The following is a 17,860-nucleotide window of genomic DNA, read 5'->3' on the forward strand; positions in this document are numbered from 1 at the left end:
AATCTTCACATGTAGTGCTCTTTTTGCTACTCTTTTTTATGCAAGTTAAAAGCTCCTTTTCACAGTACCAGCAAAAACCATGACACTTCAAAAACCTCATGTAATGCTTGTTTTTTTCCCTGTCTAAAGGCCCCACCACACACACACAAATCTTTGGCAGATCTGTGGTTGCAGTGAAATTATGGACATATTGTTCCATATGTACACAGCCACAAAACTGGCACTGATTGTCCACAATTTCACTGCAACCACAGATCTGTTGCATATTTATCTCAGTGTGTGACAGGGCCTTTAATTTGAGAACTACTTTACACGCTGCAATATCGGTACCGATATCGTTAGCGAGCATACCCGCCCCCGTCGGTTGTGCGTCACAGGCAAATCACTGCCCGTGGCGCACAACATCGCTAACACCCGTCACACGGACTTACCTTCCCTGCGACGTCGCTCTGGCCGGCGATTCGCCTCCTTTCTAAGGAGGCGATTTGTGCGGCGTCACAGCGATGTCACACGGCAGCCGTCCAATAGCAGAGGAGGGGTGGAGATGAGCGGGACGTAACATCCTGCCCACCTCCTTCCTTCCTCATTGCCGGTGGATGCAGGTAAGTAGATGTTCGTCGTTCCTGCGGTGTCACACATAGCGATGTGTGTTGCCGCAGGAACGACAAACAATATCGTACCTGCAGCAGCAATGACATTAAGGAAATGAACGACGTGTCAACGAGCAACGATTTTTCACGTTTTTGCGCTTGTTGATGGTTGCTCATTGGTGTCACACGCTGCGATGTCGCCAACGGCGCCGGATGTGTGTCACTAATGACGTGACCCCGACGATATATCGTTAGCGATGTCACAGCATGTAAAGCACCCTTATCTATTGTTTCAGTGTTTTTGCAGAGTTTTTAGAAGGCAATGAGAAAGTTAATGTTTTTCAGTGTTTTTGGTGAATAAAACAAAAAACAAACTAGCTCAGATGGAGGGCAGGGAAGGACATACCACTAGTGCTGTAACACCCTGCGGTTGAGGGGTTTTCACCCGACTTGTCACCGGGCCGGGGGTCGCAGATCCTCTGCGTCATCACGGGCTGGCCTGGCCCGGTTTCGTGACCCCGAGGTGTACAGGAGAGAGGGAAGGCGGTGGACGGGAGGAAGGTTGGAGGATGGGGGTGGTAGTGACGGTGAGGAAAGTCTTTTTAGATCGTGACGGCACTTGTGGTCCGCGGTTAGAGATGGGCCGCCAATGCGGGTGCTGCTCTCCGGGGCTGATTTAAAGGTAGCAGCCGAGTTTGTGTCGCTCCCCACAGGCGGAGCGGGGTTACCCCGGGGAGAATGATGGAAGACGGAGGGGGGGTGGTAGTCCCTGTTAGCGCCACAGCGCTGGGTGATGACGCCGGCAAATGAGAGGCAGAGGCTGCGGTTCCAGGTCTTTTACTCACTGGTAGTTCAGGCACTGCTCAAAGAGTACCGGTCTCTGCCACGATGGGCTCCAGCCGATCCCGGATAGTGCCCATGGAAGTCTTTCTAGTGAAGTGTCCCCCGTTTACTATCCGGAACCCGGGAAGAGCCTCCAGCTCCAAGCCCCGGGCCCCACGAAGAAGTAGAAACATAAACTCCTGTTGTCTGTGCGAAATGTTATCCCAAGCTGTTCCCGGGAAAGTCTGCTCTGGTGAGATGGTTGCGCCTATTTCTTACCCCAAGTGGGTAACCAGTGGTTGTCCTAGCGACCGGGGAAGTCTCATGCTTCGTGATGGCTAACCACCCTGTCTGCCCTAGTCCATCCCCTTCTTCGGAAAGCACCTTACTGTTGTACGTATGTGGTTTTGTGAAGGCACCGGCAGTTAACCCCCTCCTAACCCACGATGGATATTACCCCTTAAAAGTGGTGTAATACGCTGTGGCGCCTGAAGTCCAGGGGCACCACAGTGCAGTTGCACAGGGGCCTGGATGGAGGGGGGAGCCCAAATGTAGAGGGGAACCACGTGATGGCAGGCAGGGCTCCGCTCTACTTTATTAGGCTGGTTTCAGACATCCTTGTTCAATCAAGTACAAGCCAAATGCATGGTTATGGTCATACGTGTGTCACCCGTGTCTCGCGCGTCTCACACATGTGACTTCTGTGTTTGCATACATGTGACACATACCGGAGAAAACACGGGTCTCTGAAATAAAAAGATTTTTTATATTTACCTGTATCCAGCGTTTTCTTCGGCTCTGCTGCCTCCTGCTTCTGACACCTGCTCATTATATTCATTGATTGTTCACTGCACTGAGGAGCTGGAAGCTGGAGCATCACGGGGACAGCACTGGGTACAGCACCGCCAAGGACAGCATCACGGGGACAGGTGAGTATCCAGCAAGCGGTGTGTGTGCAGTGACGTCCAGGAGGTCACCGGAGTTCCCAATGAACTCTGATGATAATAATGTCAATCAGATCCACAAGGTATCATGCAAGTGTGTTGCCCCCGCGTCAGCAGCCGAGCTGCTCAGATCCGGATCTGCGGTGGCTGGAGGGGCGTCCAGACCCGGGGTCGTGCGGACACTCCAATTAAGGGGATATTTACAGGGGACGGTATATTTACAGTTCGTAACGCCACCCGTGGTGTGTGGTAAGGTGGAGTACCACCGCTGCAGCTAGGGAGTACCCGGTGGTGATGTAGTGGGCAGCCAGGTGTTTAACCCCTCCACGGGTAGGGTGGATGCCCCGGGACTTGGTGATGGTGACAGGGGTGTGCTGTTGGGGAGGTAAGGGTCACCTGCGTACTCACTCAGTCCAATAATGCTGACACCGACAACTTAGTAAACCAAAGTTCTGGACACCACTGCCGCTGAGGGGAGCATGTTTGGGTCCTGTTTCTGCTGGTTTTGCCTGTTGATCAGTGACCTTTCCCTTGCACCTTGTTCTCTTCCTAGTTGGCCCCTGTAGCTTGAAACTAGACGGGTCCCGCTCCCCAGTGTCGCTAACTGAGGGAGCTTGCTTTCAGGGTTCACGCTTGGGATTTTCTGGACCGTATGTGTGAAAAGTCCTATCCCCCCTCGTTGCGAAAGTACCCCGATTTTGGAGCAGGTGGAGAGCGGATCTTGAAGGCTCCGTTCTCGTTGAGTAAATTGTCAGGTTGCCTGAAGCTACTCCCTGACCTAGGGTCTACGTACCCCGTCGTGCCCTGGTCCCAGCCCAGTGATGGTACAAGGCCACCAGCTATCCTCCACGACAATGCCGTGCCCCTTGTCATGAACCCCTGCGACCGGGGGTCCAGCTCCTACCAGGCCCAGACCAACGTCTGCTACCTAGTGCCTCCAAGGAGCCCAGCTCCTGACCTCCTCTCTCCTTCACTTCCAACACTACACTCTCCTCTTCTCTGACTGACTCCTGACACCCCCTTAACCAACCCGCCAGTTGGGGGACCCTACTCCACTCAGGCCGTCTACTGGTGTGTTTGGTGGGTGTGGTGCAGTGTGTTCCTAGGATTTTGATTAGCTGGTTTCGGCAATACCATTGGTTAGGGACCCGTAACCAAGGAGGAGGTGGATATTGCACAGAAGGGCTGATTGTACAATACCCTGTGACGACCTGATAGGCCAGGGCATCACACAAGCATTACTGTAGAATTGAGCATTCGGAGAAAGACAATTATCACACCACTAACTCTGTAATGATGCCCCTGAGTGCCCCCTTAAAATAAATAATGACCCAAGTGACTTTTTTTTTAGAATGTATTAATACCGCTTTAGTTCCCCCCATAAAAAGTAATGACGACACCCTAAGTGCTCCATTTTTGCCACCCCTTGCAAAAAAGTATAGCTGATCTCACTTAATCAGAGTGATTGAGTCCTCTACTAATATGCACACAGCGTGGTCTGGCGCAGCCGATATAATGCAATAATACCCATCTGCGGCCTAAAGGATGGAGAGTGGCGGTATCTACAGTCCCAGGCTCTACCACAAAATCCAACTGTATCAGAGTAGGGTTGACACCGTTCCAATTCCTAGTGACACTAACCCAGAGATGGAGGCCACCTTCCCAGATGTCCAGGTCAGGTGCACTGTCCGGGTACTAGCGATGTCACTTTTTAGGAGCACAAAATTTAAAAATCAAGTAATAATTTACTCTTACAACTCATTCTTAACACTTTTATTAAACCTTTTCTTCATCTTACAGAGCCCATCATGACTTCCAGATATTCTTATCGCAGCTCGTTGGTTAGGGGACCATTACAACGAGCCAGCCATCCAATACTTAGTGTGTTTGAGCTGGAAAAGATACTTTATACTGGGAAATGTATACGGAACCATGCGGATGAGGTGTGGCCAGGCCTCTATTTGGGAAATCAGTAAGTCACATAGAAGGAAACAATATTTTATTATTGTAGAGTCTCAGATGTAAATTTCTGTAGTAATAGTATATTTTGCTGTATGGTTAAATGACAGGATTCACACTGTGCATATACATCCATCAATGCATCCCAGTGGGCAGTGAACTGCAAACCAAATTGTGAAAGTTGAATTTGTCAAAAAGATGTCTAGATATTATTATTGCCCACTATTTCTACTTTATTACCTATTTTTTTTTCTAATTTGTACTGTCTTCTCTCTTTAGGATACATTCCTAGTTTTAGTTGTAGGGTATTTTATCCATTACAGGTCACAATAAAAATCTTGGAAAACATATTACATACTGTATATATATATATTATCTTTTCTTTCAAATCTAAATTCAAATCTCCCTCCATTTTCCGGAATTTAAATAAAATGTAAGAAATAATAATAATAAAATATTATAATACTTATCCCAGACACTTAAATAGAAAAAAAAAAATCAAATTGGCAGATTGGCTGTTTTTAGTCTGTTTACCTCCCCGTAAAAAAATGGGATAAAAATATATAGAGAAGTTTGATTAGCCCCCTAAGGCCCCTTTCACAATGCGTTCTGACCTCCGTCCAGTGGTCCTATCGGGGCTTCCGTCCAAACCACTGCTGCAAAACAGGTTTCGGACGCATGCGTCGATGGAGCCATTGACTATAATGGTGCAAATGGAGTCACTGTGTGCTCTGTCGTGCACCATTTTCGGGCGTGTACACATAATGGAGGAGGACACCCAGATACAGTCTACTACGTCTGGGTGTCCACTTCCAGAAACTGTTTACGCCCAAAAATGGTGCACGACAGAGCACACAGTGACTCCATTTGCACCATTATAGTCAAAGCCCCCATCGGCGCATACGTCCGAAACCTGATTTGCAGTAGGGGTTCGGACGGAAGCCCCAACGGGACCACTGTACGGAGATCACAACACAGTATGAAAGCGGCCTAATAGTAATGATAAAAACTACAGGTTGTATTGCAAAAAAATGCACAGATACAACTCTATAAACTGAAAAAAAAATAAGTTTCTCTCTACAAAGATGAGAAGGAAAAATCGAAAGTGAAGTGGATCCCAATAGAACTAAGTCAATCAAGAGTATATATAAACATGGAGTCCTACCTCCCTCCAAAACCCACACTACCCACATTTTCTTGCTGATGGTTACATACTGTAGATCTCGGAGTTTTGTTCACTTGGTCACAAAGCCTGATGTGCTAATTTCACTATTGTAGATTACTACGATAATCATCATTACAAGTGAGCTTTATATCACAATATCGCTGCATATAAGTAAAATTTTATCGCTTACCACTTATTACTTATTGAGAGGCTTTTCTTATTCTGAGTCCAGGGAGATAGCGGCCAATAAAGGAGAACTCTATCAGATGCGTATCACCCACATCTTGAACGCTACGCACAGTCGCTTCAGAGGAGGCGAAGAATACTACAAAGGAATGAACATTTCGTACATGGGGATTGATGCTCAGGACTCCCCCACTTTTGATATGAGCGTACATTTCACTCCGGCAGCAGATTTTATTCACCGGGCGCTCAGAGAAAGAGGTAAGAGACTGACTTGGTTTATAAAATTAGAAATAAATATTATTTATAGACCATTGACAATGGTGGATGGTATTCTATGGAAGAAAAAATAGCAGCCATATTGCTTGTCACCAAACATATCAAAAGTAGTGGTTGGAGGACTATAAAAGGGGAAAAGAGGTTGTGTCACAGACTCATCAGGATAGCACAATTAACATTCATGGCGGAATATATCCATAAAATAGACAGAAAACAGCCCATCTACTATCAATGGACATAAAACTGCTCCCAAAAATAACAAAAATTACAATAAAAATATTAAAAAAAAAACTGGCACTCAAAATCATAATGCTAAATGGACTGTAGAGTGAGATTTTTGGGGGGTGAGAGTTAAGAAAAAAAAGAGTGGGCGCATACGCACCAAGAAAAATCTAAACTCAACCTGTGATCAAAAAATCTTCATAGTCCCACTCCAGCATTTTTCTATTGCACTGCTGGAGTGGTGCTTTAAATATAAGTCCCACTGTTTCATATTCATCCTCCAGTAGCTTCATCTTCTATAACCGCCGCTTCGGTCGCTCTCCAGCAATTTGTGACCTGACAACTGCTCCGGTGTTTCATGTAGCGGCCGGAGGTCACAACTCAATACAAGTCTATGAGAACCTCGTTCTTGCTCTCATAGACTTGTATTGAGACCTTGTGTCGCAAACTCTAACTTACGGTCAGTCAGAAGTTAATGGCACAAAATGTACTGGAGCGGTGCCAAAAAACGATGAACCTTCCAGAAGGTGAGTATTATACTGGGACAGAGAACTTATATTTAAGCGCCCCTCTAGCGCTGAAAAAACAAACCTAAACACTAGAGTGGTGCTTTAATTTGAGTAGATACGTAAGGGAAAATTAATCAATTTGATACATTCATTGGCATTAAACCATTCATATATAAATTAGCGCTCAAAAAATATTGTTAAAAAAGTTAATAATAATAAAAAACAAAGCCATTACTAACATGGAAATCTTTTTAGAATGATCACTGGGAAAGATGGGAATTAAAAATAATCCTGAATATGGTCACTCCACTTTGACTCAAAAATCTTACTTTAATCCCATTAATGAGTATCCTACAGCATTTAATACGTTTAAAAATATAGTAATTTGATGTAAAATTACATCAAATAAATCCAAAGACTTGAAGACACATTCAGTCTAATGTAACACGTAAAGGTTAAGGTCACACGACCATTTTTCTCTCATCTGAGAAAATCTGTTCGGTTATGCTGACCACATTCTGATTAGAGTGTGATCTGACTTTCTTAGATGTGGATAAGATTGAAAAAAATTGTCTCCATCTTTATTCTGTGAGCCCACGAAAATCAAACTGCATTTGGTTGTCCTCCGAGTGCAGTCTGATTTTTTTCACGGACCCATTAACTTTTATGGCCGAATGCAATCTGAATTATTGAGGCAAATCGTACATGCTGTGATTTTTTTTCCACAGACATACGTAGTCTGCGGGGAAAAAAATCGTACATGTCAGCATTACCCCATAGGATAAAATGAGGACGAGTGCTACGTGTCAAAACAATGGATAGCACTCGTCTGATTTTTATGGTTGTGTGCCCAAGGCCAAAGAGCCAATGGACAATTATCCTATTACAGGATAATCAAAATATCACTATCGGCCCAGCGGATAATGATTGTTTGTTTATAATGTCGAATATATAATTTCTTTTTAGATTGTGCATTAGTTTTTTTGTTGCTTTTTCTTTAGCATTTTGATATGAGAAGCATAGTGTTTTGGGTTTTTTTCCTTACAGAGCTCTATGAGGGTTTTTTTTCATAATGAGATGATGTTTTTATTGGTACCATTTTTGGATTATACAACTATTGAACCACTTTTTATTTATAGAATGAAGATGGGGAAATCTTGTTTGCCATCTTCTCCTCACAGTGTGCTCCGAATCTCACATCCGAGAGAATCAGATCACACTATGCCAAAACTCAGATCAAACTCTAATCAAGTTTGATCACAGTGTCCATTAATTGTCCTGGTTCTCTGGGGTGAGAGAATCTATGATGGGAGAGACTGGAGGAGCTAAAGTCAGAGGAAGGAGCTAGTGATAGAGGGAGGGGCAAGTGGCAAAGGGAGGAGCTAGTGGCAGAGAGAGGAGCTAGTGGCAGAGGCAGGAACCAAAGTCAGAGAGAGGAGTTAAGGGCAGATGGAGGAGCTAGGGCAGAGGCAAGAGCCAAAATCAGATGGAGGAGCTAGTGACAGAGAGAGGAGCTAGAGGCAGAGGCAGGAGCCAAAGTCAGATGGAGGAGCTAGTGGCCGATGGAGGAGCTAGTAGTGGAGGAAGGGGTTAGAGGCAGAGCTCCGCCCTCTCCTCCCTGCTCTGACTACATAGAATCTCATCAGCACCAGCTGCCATCTCCTGTCTCAGTAATGGGAAAGTTTTCACTGAATACAGATTTTACCCCAGAATTTAGAATGTCGATAATGACTGATCAATTCTGGCAGAGAAAGAAGCAAATTTCTCTGATAATATATATTACAAAGTTGCTTATTTTCATGTGTACTATTGATTTATGAAACAAAAATGAAAATGACGGTTACACTTTAGTATAGGATATAATGCACACTATTAGAATTGTTTGCCCAGATAAAATATGTTTTGCTTCCTTTGTTAGGCAAAATTTTGGTTCATTGTGCTGTTGGGGTGAGCAGATCGGCCACACTGGTCCTCGCCTATCTCATGATTTACCATCACATGACATTGGTTGAAGCTATTAACACAGTAAAGGACCGAAGAGGAATAATCCCTAATCGTGGATTCCTTCGTCAGTTAATAGAGCTAGACAACACCTTGAGGGGAAAGCGTTAACAAACTGTTATACATATAATCCAACCAGCAACCAAGTTTCATTTGCTGCTTAGTAAAAGTTATATCATATATTCCAGAACTAGCTAATGACTTTTTTGGCTCCATCATGTTGAAAGATTGCCTTTTATGTACCTTGTTGAAAAAAGAAAAAAATGATTTTGAAAATAGCAAGAGCTGCAGCTCGCCACAATTTGCAAATTAGATTTAATAATGAAAAAAATAAACCAAAAAAAATAAACCAAAATGTAATACACTTAAAAATAATGATTTTCATGTTCTTTTCCCATGGGTAGCCTCCTGCCTTCAAATTTTCATGTTTATTTTTCTCTCAAAAACATGGCATTCATGCTTAAGACTAAGATAAGGGGATGTTTTGAAATTCAAATTCACTGACTTTGCCCAATCTTCCCCAAAAATTTGATTCATGGAGTATATATTCGCGTGCATCTCAAAACTGAAAAGCTTGTAATTGTATGTCCAATTATACATTGGGAGAGAAAAGAGTGTGAGAGAGAAAATCCCATTGACTATAAGAGCTTACACGCTACAGGAGAGAATGCGAGAGAGAGAACCCTGCTGACCATAAGACCTTATACTCTATAGGAGAGAAAGAGAGAGAGGACCCCGCAAATCATAAGAGCTCACAGTCTACAGGAGGGAGAGAAAATCCCATTGACCATAAGAGCTTACGTTCTCCAGGAGAGCACATGCGAGAGAAAATCCCATTGACCATAAGAGCTTACACTCTACAGGAGAGAAAGAGAGGACTCCGCTGACTATAAGAGCTTACACTCTACAGGAGAGAAAGAAAATCCCATTGACCATAAGAGCTTACACTCTACAGGAAAAAGAGAGAGGGCCCCACACCATAAGAGCTTACACTCTACAGGAGAGAGACAGAAAATCCCCTTGACCATAAGAGCTTACACTCTACAGGAGAGAGAGAGAGAGAGAGCCCCTCTGACCATAAGAGCTTACACTCTACAGGAGAGAGAGAGAAAATCCCATTGACGATAAGAGCTTACACGTTACAGGAGAGAAAGAGAGAGAGAGGACCCCACTAAGGCCCGTTTCACACGTCAGTGATAAACAGTGACGTTTTTCACTGGCGTGTAAAACACGCACATGTCCCTGCGTGTGCCATGATTCACGGCACACATGGGTTGTCTAAGTGCAATCCGGGCTCCGTTCTCCGTGGCCCGTGATTGCACTTAGAAAACAACTCACCTGTGCGCGCTCCCGCTCTCCATGGTGCTGATCGCTCCCGCGGTGCAGCATCCGGCCGGCGGTGACCCCCGCAGCAGCTGCTTCCGGGTCGGCTGTGTCGCGCATCATGAATATGCGCGACAATAATGAGCCGGCTCAGAAGCAGCAGGGAGAACGGGCTGTAGAGGACATCGCTGAAGCCGGGTGAGTAAAAATGATTTTTATTTTAAAAGCACGTTTTTTTCTGGCACGTGTTTCACGGACCACACCACTGCGTGGTCCGTGGAACATCAGTGATGCCAGAAAAAAATGGACATGTCTCCGTGCGGCAATCACGCACACGCGGGTACGCCGCACGGAGACACGTGCAGTGAAAAATCACTGACGTGTGAGCAGACCCATTCATTATAATGGGTCTGCGTATGTCAGTGATTCTGGTACGTTTTAAAAAAAGCACAAACGTCCCAGAATCACTGACGTGTGAAAGGGGCCTTACCATAAGAGTTTACACTCTACAGGCGAAAGAGAGAGAAAATCCCATTGACCAAAAGAGCTTACACTCTACAGGAAAGAGAGAGAGGGCCCCACTGACCATAAGAGCTTACACTCTACAGGAGAGCGAGAGAAAATCCCATTGACCATAAGAGCTTACACTCTACGAGAGAGAGAGTGATTCCCTCTGACCATAAGAGCTTACACTCTACAGGAGAGCGAGAGAAAATCCCATTGACCATAAGAGCTTACACTCTACGAGAGAGTGATTCCCTCTGAACATAAGAGCTTACACTCTACAGGAGAGAAAGAGAGAGAGAGATAGAGCTCCATTGACCATAAGAGCTTACACTCTATGGGAAAGACTTACGTGGTAACTCTGGAGATGGAAAACAACTCTGTAGTACGAACTGGGAACCAGTGATCTGTGATGGCCCAGGTACTGACCACCACTAAACAAGGTGTGATAGTTTGCTAGATGTCATAGCTGTAGGGTATTATAGGGAGGCTTGAGAGGCCACATTAAAGACATTAGTCTGCTCTCTGATGTTCAGCAGTGTGTGAAATGGAACTGCAACATATTTTTTTTTTGACCCGTGAATCGAATGTCCAAATGTTTTAATTTATGTTAAACCTTGAATTTCAGGAAAGTCGATTCAAGTTCGAAATTCTCCACAAATACTACACTCATCTCTACTTATGTCCCAGTATAGGGTGATATATGTCCAATGTATCAAAATATAAAATAAATTAATCCTAAGGAAAACTCTGTAACGAGAAAAAAATCAAAATGCCTGAATTGCAGTTTATTTCAACATCAGAAAAAAATGTAGTAATAGGTGATCAAAACATCATATATGTCCCAAAATAATGTCAATAAAAACATCAGCTCTGAGCTCCACAAACAAGCCCTCACACAGCCCCATATGCCAAAAATTTAAAACAATATAGGTCTCGGAAAGTCGCGACATGGCCAAGATTTTTTTTTCTTTCAAAATTTCAGATTTTTTTTTCACCACTTAAAACAAAAACTTTACAAGTTTGGTATCTACGTAATCATACTGACCTGGAGAATCATACTACCAGATCAGTTTTATGGCAAAATGAAAGGTGTAATTAAAAAAAGAAATATTGCAGAAATTCCCTTTTTTGTCCTATTTCACCACAGTTGGATTTTTTTTCCCCACTTTCCATTACATCATATGATAAAATGGATGGTTTGACTCAAAAGTACAACTTATCCAGCAAAAAAACAAATGTCCTCATACGGCTATAGTGACCTTAACCATAAAAAAGTTAAGGTTCTTGAAATATAAGGGAGGAAAAACTAAAGCATAAAAATGAAAAATCGCCTTGTCTTTAATGGATTTAAACAAGATAGATATACTGTATATGTATTTCTTAAAATGATGTATATCTTGAAGCAGCAATGATTGGGAATAATAGTCTTACTCTGATTTTGAATTAAATTTGTGATTAATATAATTGTAATTATTTTACATGCTTTATACAGTAAACAGTTTTCAATAAATGTGTTGCTTTACATATGGTTCTGTGATAAATATACAAATTTTTCTATTTTGTTGCATCGAAATTTATTGGGTGATTCAAAAAGGACGGCGCAAAAGTAATTACCTGTATGTAAATAACGTCAGTGGTAAATTGCCAGGGACTGAATATAAAGCAAAAGTGGCTTAGTTGCCCACAGTATCCAATCACAGTACAGGTTTAATTTTGTCAAAGGCCAAATTTAAAATGTGCCTCTGTAGCGCCCCTGAGGCTCTGGCCGCTACAGGGTACTGCAACTGAGTTAAGGAGCAGTATTTATCTGGGGTAAGTGAAAGGTGGTTTGCCGGTGCTCACACCAGACACATTACACATGCAGTTAGGTGCCTTCCCCACAGGGGAGTGGACTGGGGTGGGCAGAGAGAGTTAGCCATAAAGTAGTATGGGACTTCCCGGTCACCAGGACAACCACTAGGGGGCGAGTGCCACATGGGGTATAAGAGGAGGTAGCCATGACACATAGTGAGCTTTCTGGAGGATGAGACCAGACTAGGTGCAGAAGAGCACCAGTGCTGGTGGGAAGACACACAGCTTATCTTTCCGTTGTGGAGACTGGGGCTTGTGAGCTGGAGCTAAGCCCAGGTTCCTTCTGCCAGTCGCTGGATAGCGAAGACAAACACGACATTTACACTGACACCGGTAGCCGCCTGGAAATTGCACCGGATAACCAGAGACTTACCAGCAATGAACCAGTACGCAATCGGGCAATTTCCTAACCAGTGAGTAAACACCTTGCCTCATTTCCATTTTTTACCGGCGACACCGCCCCGCGCTCCGGCGCTCACGGCCCACTATCAGCCAGCCGGTCACCCTACTGGGGCAAACACTCCGCCTGTGGGGAGTGACTCCATCTTGGCTGCAATCAACATCGGCCCCCGGTGAAAAGAACCCTGCAGCTGCGGCCCCCTACCTGGCCACACACCACAGGTGGCGTCACGACAAAAACTTTATAATTCCCCTGTACATAACCCCTTTTAAGCGACCCCCAGGGTCACGGAATGGCCGCCCAGCGAGCTGTCCCAGTGAATATACTGCCCAGGACCGAGTACCCGAAAGCCCTAGGGTGCGTCACTTTCATAAAATGGTGGTCAAAGTAAGAAAAAGCTTTAAGCATGTTGGAATTTGCTATGTCTGTTCTGACAATACATAAATAATGGCAGAATATATTTGGTAATTGTGCTCCGCACTGGCTGTTAGTCATGGGAAAAGTCTGAGCAGCCCAAAGAGTTCGGAATAGAAAGTGAACAGGATCTAAGCTGTATAGTCGAAGCTGCTGCCTCACCACCGTGCCGGAGCTGCTGCCTCACCACAGTGCTAGAACTGCCACCCAGCCAACACCCCACCTACTGTCTCCTCCCCAAAATCCTATAGAATGTAAGCCCGCAAGGGCAGGGTCCCCTTCCCTCTGTACCAGTCTATTGTAACTTGTATATGTATTCTGTATGTAACCCCTTCTCATGTACAGCACCATGGAATCAATGGTGCTCTATAAATAAATATTAATAATAATAGTATAGTCCTAGAAATTCGACCAGGCCTGATGGAACTACCAGTGCCACAAACCACGGTATGGAGTACCTAACAAAAACATCTGCAGTGTAAGCCATACAGATTACATTACGGCAAAAGATGACACCAGTTCACAATCCAGGTAACAAGTCGTTGTGCAGGAATGAAACTGTAAAAGAGTGAGAAGACATCTGACATCTTTCCTGAAGACTTTCACATGTTGTTATAAAATGTATTATTGTTGATCACTGTTTTAGGCCACCTTCACACGCACGTGAAAAAAACGAACCGTTTTTTCACGGATGTATTAAAGGGGTGGTTTGCTCCCCGTGTGCCGTGTTTGTGGCAAATGCGTGTTCTCCGTGTGTTATACGTAATAACACACGGAGAACGGAAAGTCCCGCCTTACCTGATTCTTCCGGAGCTGTCTGTGGTGCTGAATACAGTATCCGGCACAGGCCACACCCCGCTGACGCTGCTTCCGGCCCCCAGTGAAGAAGATGTGTTGTTCAAATTCACTGGGGGTCGGATGCAGGTGGCAACCGCAGCAGAGACTACAGGGCTGGTGGAGGTGAGTATGTGTTTTTTTTTTTATTTTTACAATGACACGTGTTTCTCCGGCGCGTGTCACGTGGGACCGCATCCACACTGCATCCGTGTGGTAGGGGTGCGGCCAGCGTGAAACCCGTGCTGCTGGAGAAAAAAAACGGACATGCCGCCGTATGGAGCACACGGGCTCACATCTGCTCCACACGGAGGCACGGGCCAATGATTGAACATGTGCGTGCACATAAACCCATTGATTTTAATGGGTATACGTGTGCCCGTGTCTCCGGTACATGCGGGAACGGACCTAGCCCGTACCGGAAGCACCTGCGTGTGAATGGGGCCTTATGCTGAATTTAATGCAATGTCTTCCATTACAGCTGTAAGAGCAATGATATTTACTGGTTACAGGAGTCAGCAATTAGTGAAGTGCGGCCAGTCACAGGGAGTGTAACAGACGAGGACGCACAGTACTGAGTGTGTGAAAGGAAGAAGCAGAACAAAGATAGCCAGATTCTGTGTCTGGATCCAGTAATACGGCCGGAGCATCCTGGACCCTGTGAGGTGAAGAAGAAAAGACACAAGGAGTCAGCTGCAGTGATTGCGGCCTGATGCCAGAAATAGAGCTGAGGGTTGTAGGCCCAAGGCAGCTAGAAGGAGAGGGGTTGAAGAGGCAACGTGTAAGCCAGACTTGGTGGTTATAGTGTGAAAAATACTGAACTTGCCAGGCTGGAGCAAGGATGTCACTGGAGAGGGCAGTGTTCAGTGAAGGACAGATAGAAGGGATGGAGTATTTAGGTCAGCAAGGGCCGTACTGCTGAAATGTAAATTACAAGCAAAGTGCAAAGTGTACAACTGCAAACAATGGAAGGAAGAAAAGGGTTAATCTCCTGCACCGCCAAACCAGTCCAAATGATGTAGATAAAATGTGATTTAATGGTCAACGCGTTTCAAAGCTCTCAGAGGATTCTTCATCAGGTCCTGCAGAGGCCTCAGGCATTTTATGGTGGTTGGGACCTGCACAACAACACAAGGTCAGCCTTTCTGAGTTGTTTCACCTTTGATTTTAATTGGATAAGACAGCATTTTGCGCGATTTCTCTTTCCAGCTCATATTTACCATGTACAACTGGTAAGTCTGTCTGTGACGCCCTGGCCTATCAGGTCGTCACAGGGTATTGTGCAATTTGCCCTTCTGTGCAATATCCACCTCCTCCTTGGTTACGGGTCCCTGACTTTTGGTGTTGCCAAGAACAAGCTATTCAAAATCCTAGGAACACTTACCGCACCACACCCACCAGACACACCAGTGGCCAACCTGAGTGGAATAGGGTCACCAACTTGGGGGGTTGGTTAAGGGGGGTCAGGAGTGTCAGGAGACAGTTGAGTGGTGACTCTCGAGAGGAGAGGTCAGGAGCTGGGCTCCTTGAGACTACTAGGTGGCAGACGTTGGTCTGGGCCCGGTAGGAGCGGGACCCCGGTCGCAGGGGATCGGGACAAGGGGCACGGACTGTCAAGGAGGACAGCCAGCAGCCTTGTGCTATCACCGGGCAGGAGCCAGGGCACACCGGGGTACGTGGACCATAGGTCAGGAAGTAGCTTCAGGCGTCCTGGCAATATACCCGACGAGGATGGAGCCTTCAAGATCCGTTCTCCACCCGCTCCAAAATCGGGGTACTAGCGCAACGAGGGGGAAAGAACATTCTCACTACACAATCTAGAAAATCCCAAGCGTGAACCCTAAGAGCAAGCTCATCCAGTTAGCCATGCTGGTGAGCGTGACCCGATTAGCTTCAGGCTAAAGGGACCAAATAGAAGACTAGGTGCCAAGGCAAAGGTCACAGACTAACAGGCAACACCAATGGGCATGGGATCCAGGCGTGCTCCCTCCAAGCGGCAGCGGTATCCAGAACTTTGGTTTACCACAGTTGTCGGTGTCAGCGTTATTGGACTGAGTGAGTACACAAGTGACCCTTACCGTCCCAACAGCACCTCCCCGTCACCATCACCGAGTCCCGGGGCATCCCCCCTTCCCGTGGAGGGGTTAAACACCTAACTGCACACACCATCACCACCGGGTACTCCCAATCGCAGTGGTGGTACTCCATCTTACCACGCACCATGGGTGGCGTCACGAACTTCAACCATACCATCCCGTGTAAATACTCTCCCTTTATTCTGAGTGGCCGCGCGACCCCGACCCCGACCCCCAGGTCCGGAGACCCCTCGCGCCACCGCGGATCCAGATCCGAGCAGCCTGACTGCTGACGCGGGGGCGGCACACATAACACATCAGTGTTTACTACCACAAGATTAAATCAGTCCTGGTCATTTCAGGATCACATGTGCTGGACTCACTACAAGACACAGATCTAATAATTGTACTGTAACAAGTCCTACCTACAAATACAATGGCAGCAAGCAGAACATCTTGAATTAAAATAGGAAGTGTAAACCTATATTTGCTGAAACTGTAAAACGCCTTGGAGGAATATTCATATAAACTCACAGTCAGTATGATAAATACAATCACCTAAAGGTAGAAAAGAAACCATGAAAAGAGTTTGAAAGTTTACTACTTTGTGACCCAGCCTGGAGATTTACAGTACATCACTGCCATGAGCGAAACGTAAAACGGATATTACTTTTCTTTCATATATTCATTGCATAGAACAGTTTGTCACTTTTTAGACTGTGTGATTTATGATAGTGTATACAAAAATATTTTGGCACCATTCAGATAGACATCTAAATAACTTATTGCTGGAGTTTTAAGGCCCTGTCACACACAGAGATAAATCTTTGGCAGATCTGTGGTTGCAGTGAAATCATGGACATATTGTTCCATTTGTACACAGCCACAAAGCTGGCACGGATTGTCCACAATTTCACTGCAACTACAGATCTGCCACAGATTTATCTGTGTGTGTGACAGGGCCTTTAGTCTGAGCAGGTTAGTCATATACAGGTACAGTATATTTGGTGACTAAGGAACATTTAGGCTCGGTTCACAATTCTTTTGTATTGGTATTTCTCAAGCGAAGGCTACTGTACAATATTCATCCATAAGCATTTATCGACCTATGTCTTTAGTGTATGTGTAGCGCACCACGGGGCAGGTGGTTAACCTACTCGTTGCCGGGCCGTTGCGGGTCGGGTCAGGCGATGTCACTAGAGGTCTTGCCCGGCTCCGTTGCCCCAAGGCGTACAGGAAACAAAGCGGAAGCCAGATGTTTGGGGCCAGATGTTTGGGGAAAGTTTGTCGTGACGCCACCTGTGGTACGCGGCCAGAGATTAGCCGCCGCTGCTGTCGCTGTCCTCCGAGGCGGATGGTAGTAGCAGTAGAGATGGTATCGCTCCCCATAGGTGGAGCGGGCCCCAGGGAGGATGATAAGGGGAGTAGTAATGGTGATGGCCTTTAGCACCGAGGCGTGGGAAGGCAGCGCTAGTAATAAGAGTCCGAGTCAAATGCTGCGGTTACAGGTGTCTTTACTCACTCTTTGTGCCGCTCACCCGGGTTGTACTGGTCACTCACTGTGATGGGCTCTGTCGAACCCAAATCCCTTTTGGAGGTCAGTCCGGTGTGATGCTTGATGGGCCCTTCCTCCTAGCAACTTGTATGTCGGATTCCTGTGGCTTAAAGCTACTTGGGGACCCCAGTCCGTCTCGAGTAGTACTCTTGTCCCTATTTGCAGGTGCCACGGCTCCGCAATGGGGCCTGGTTCTGTCCAAGGCCCCGGATCCTATCTGGCACTGT

At 45.7% G+C, this 17,860-nt stretch overlaps 1 protein-coding gene across 7 annotated transcripts in view; it reads left to right on the forward strand.

Annotated features, from left to right (window-relative positions):
• Positions 1–12,061, forward strand: part of DUSP26 (dual specificity phosphatase 26) — a 60,162-nt gene extending 48,101 nt beyond the window's left edge. For 6 of the 7 annotated variants that reach the window (XM_075346121.1, XM_075346122.1, XM_075346123.1 and 3 more), the window contains 3 exons: positions 4,157–4,328; positions 5,713–5,924; positions 8,592–12,061. In XM_075346121.1, the coding sequence (XP_075202236.1) occupies positions 4,165–4,328; positions 5,713–5,924; positions 8,592–8,785 (570 nt within the window). In that variant the 5' untranslated portion in view covers positions 4,157–4,164 and the 3' untranslated portion in view covers positions 8,786–12,061. Of the gene's footprint in view, positions 1–2,239; positions 2,342–4,156; positions 4,329–5,712; positions 5,925–8,591 lie in introns of those variants that run through there. The other variant, XM_075346124.1, reaches the window with a different exon arrangement.
• The last annotated feature ends 5,799 nt before the right edge of the window (positions 12,062–17,860 follow it).

This window comes from Anomaloglossus baeobatrachus, chromosome 4 (assembly GCF_048569485.1).
Source record: "Anomaloglossus baeobatrachus isolate aAnoBae1 chromosome 4, aAnoBae1.hap1, whole genome shotgun sequence".
Classification (NCBI taxonomy): domain Eukaryota; kingdom Metazoa; phylum Chordata; class Amphibia; order Anura; family Aromobatidae; genus Anomaloglossus; species Anomaloglossus baeobatrachus.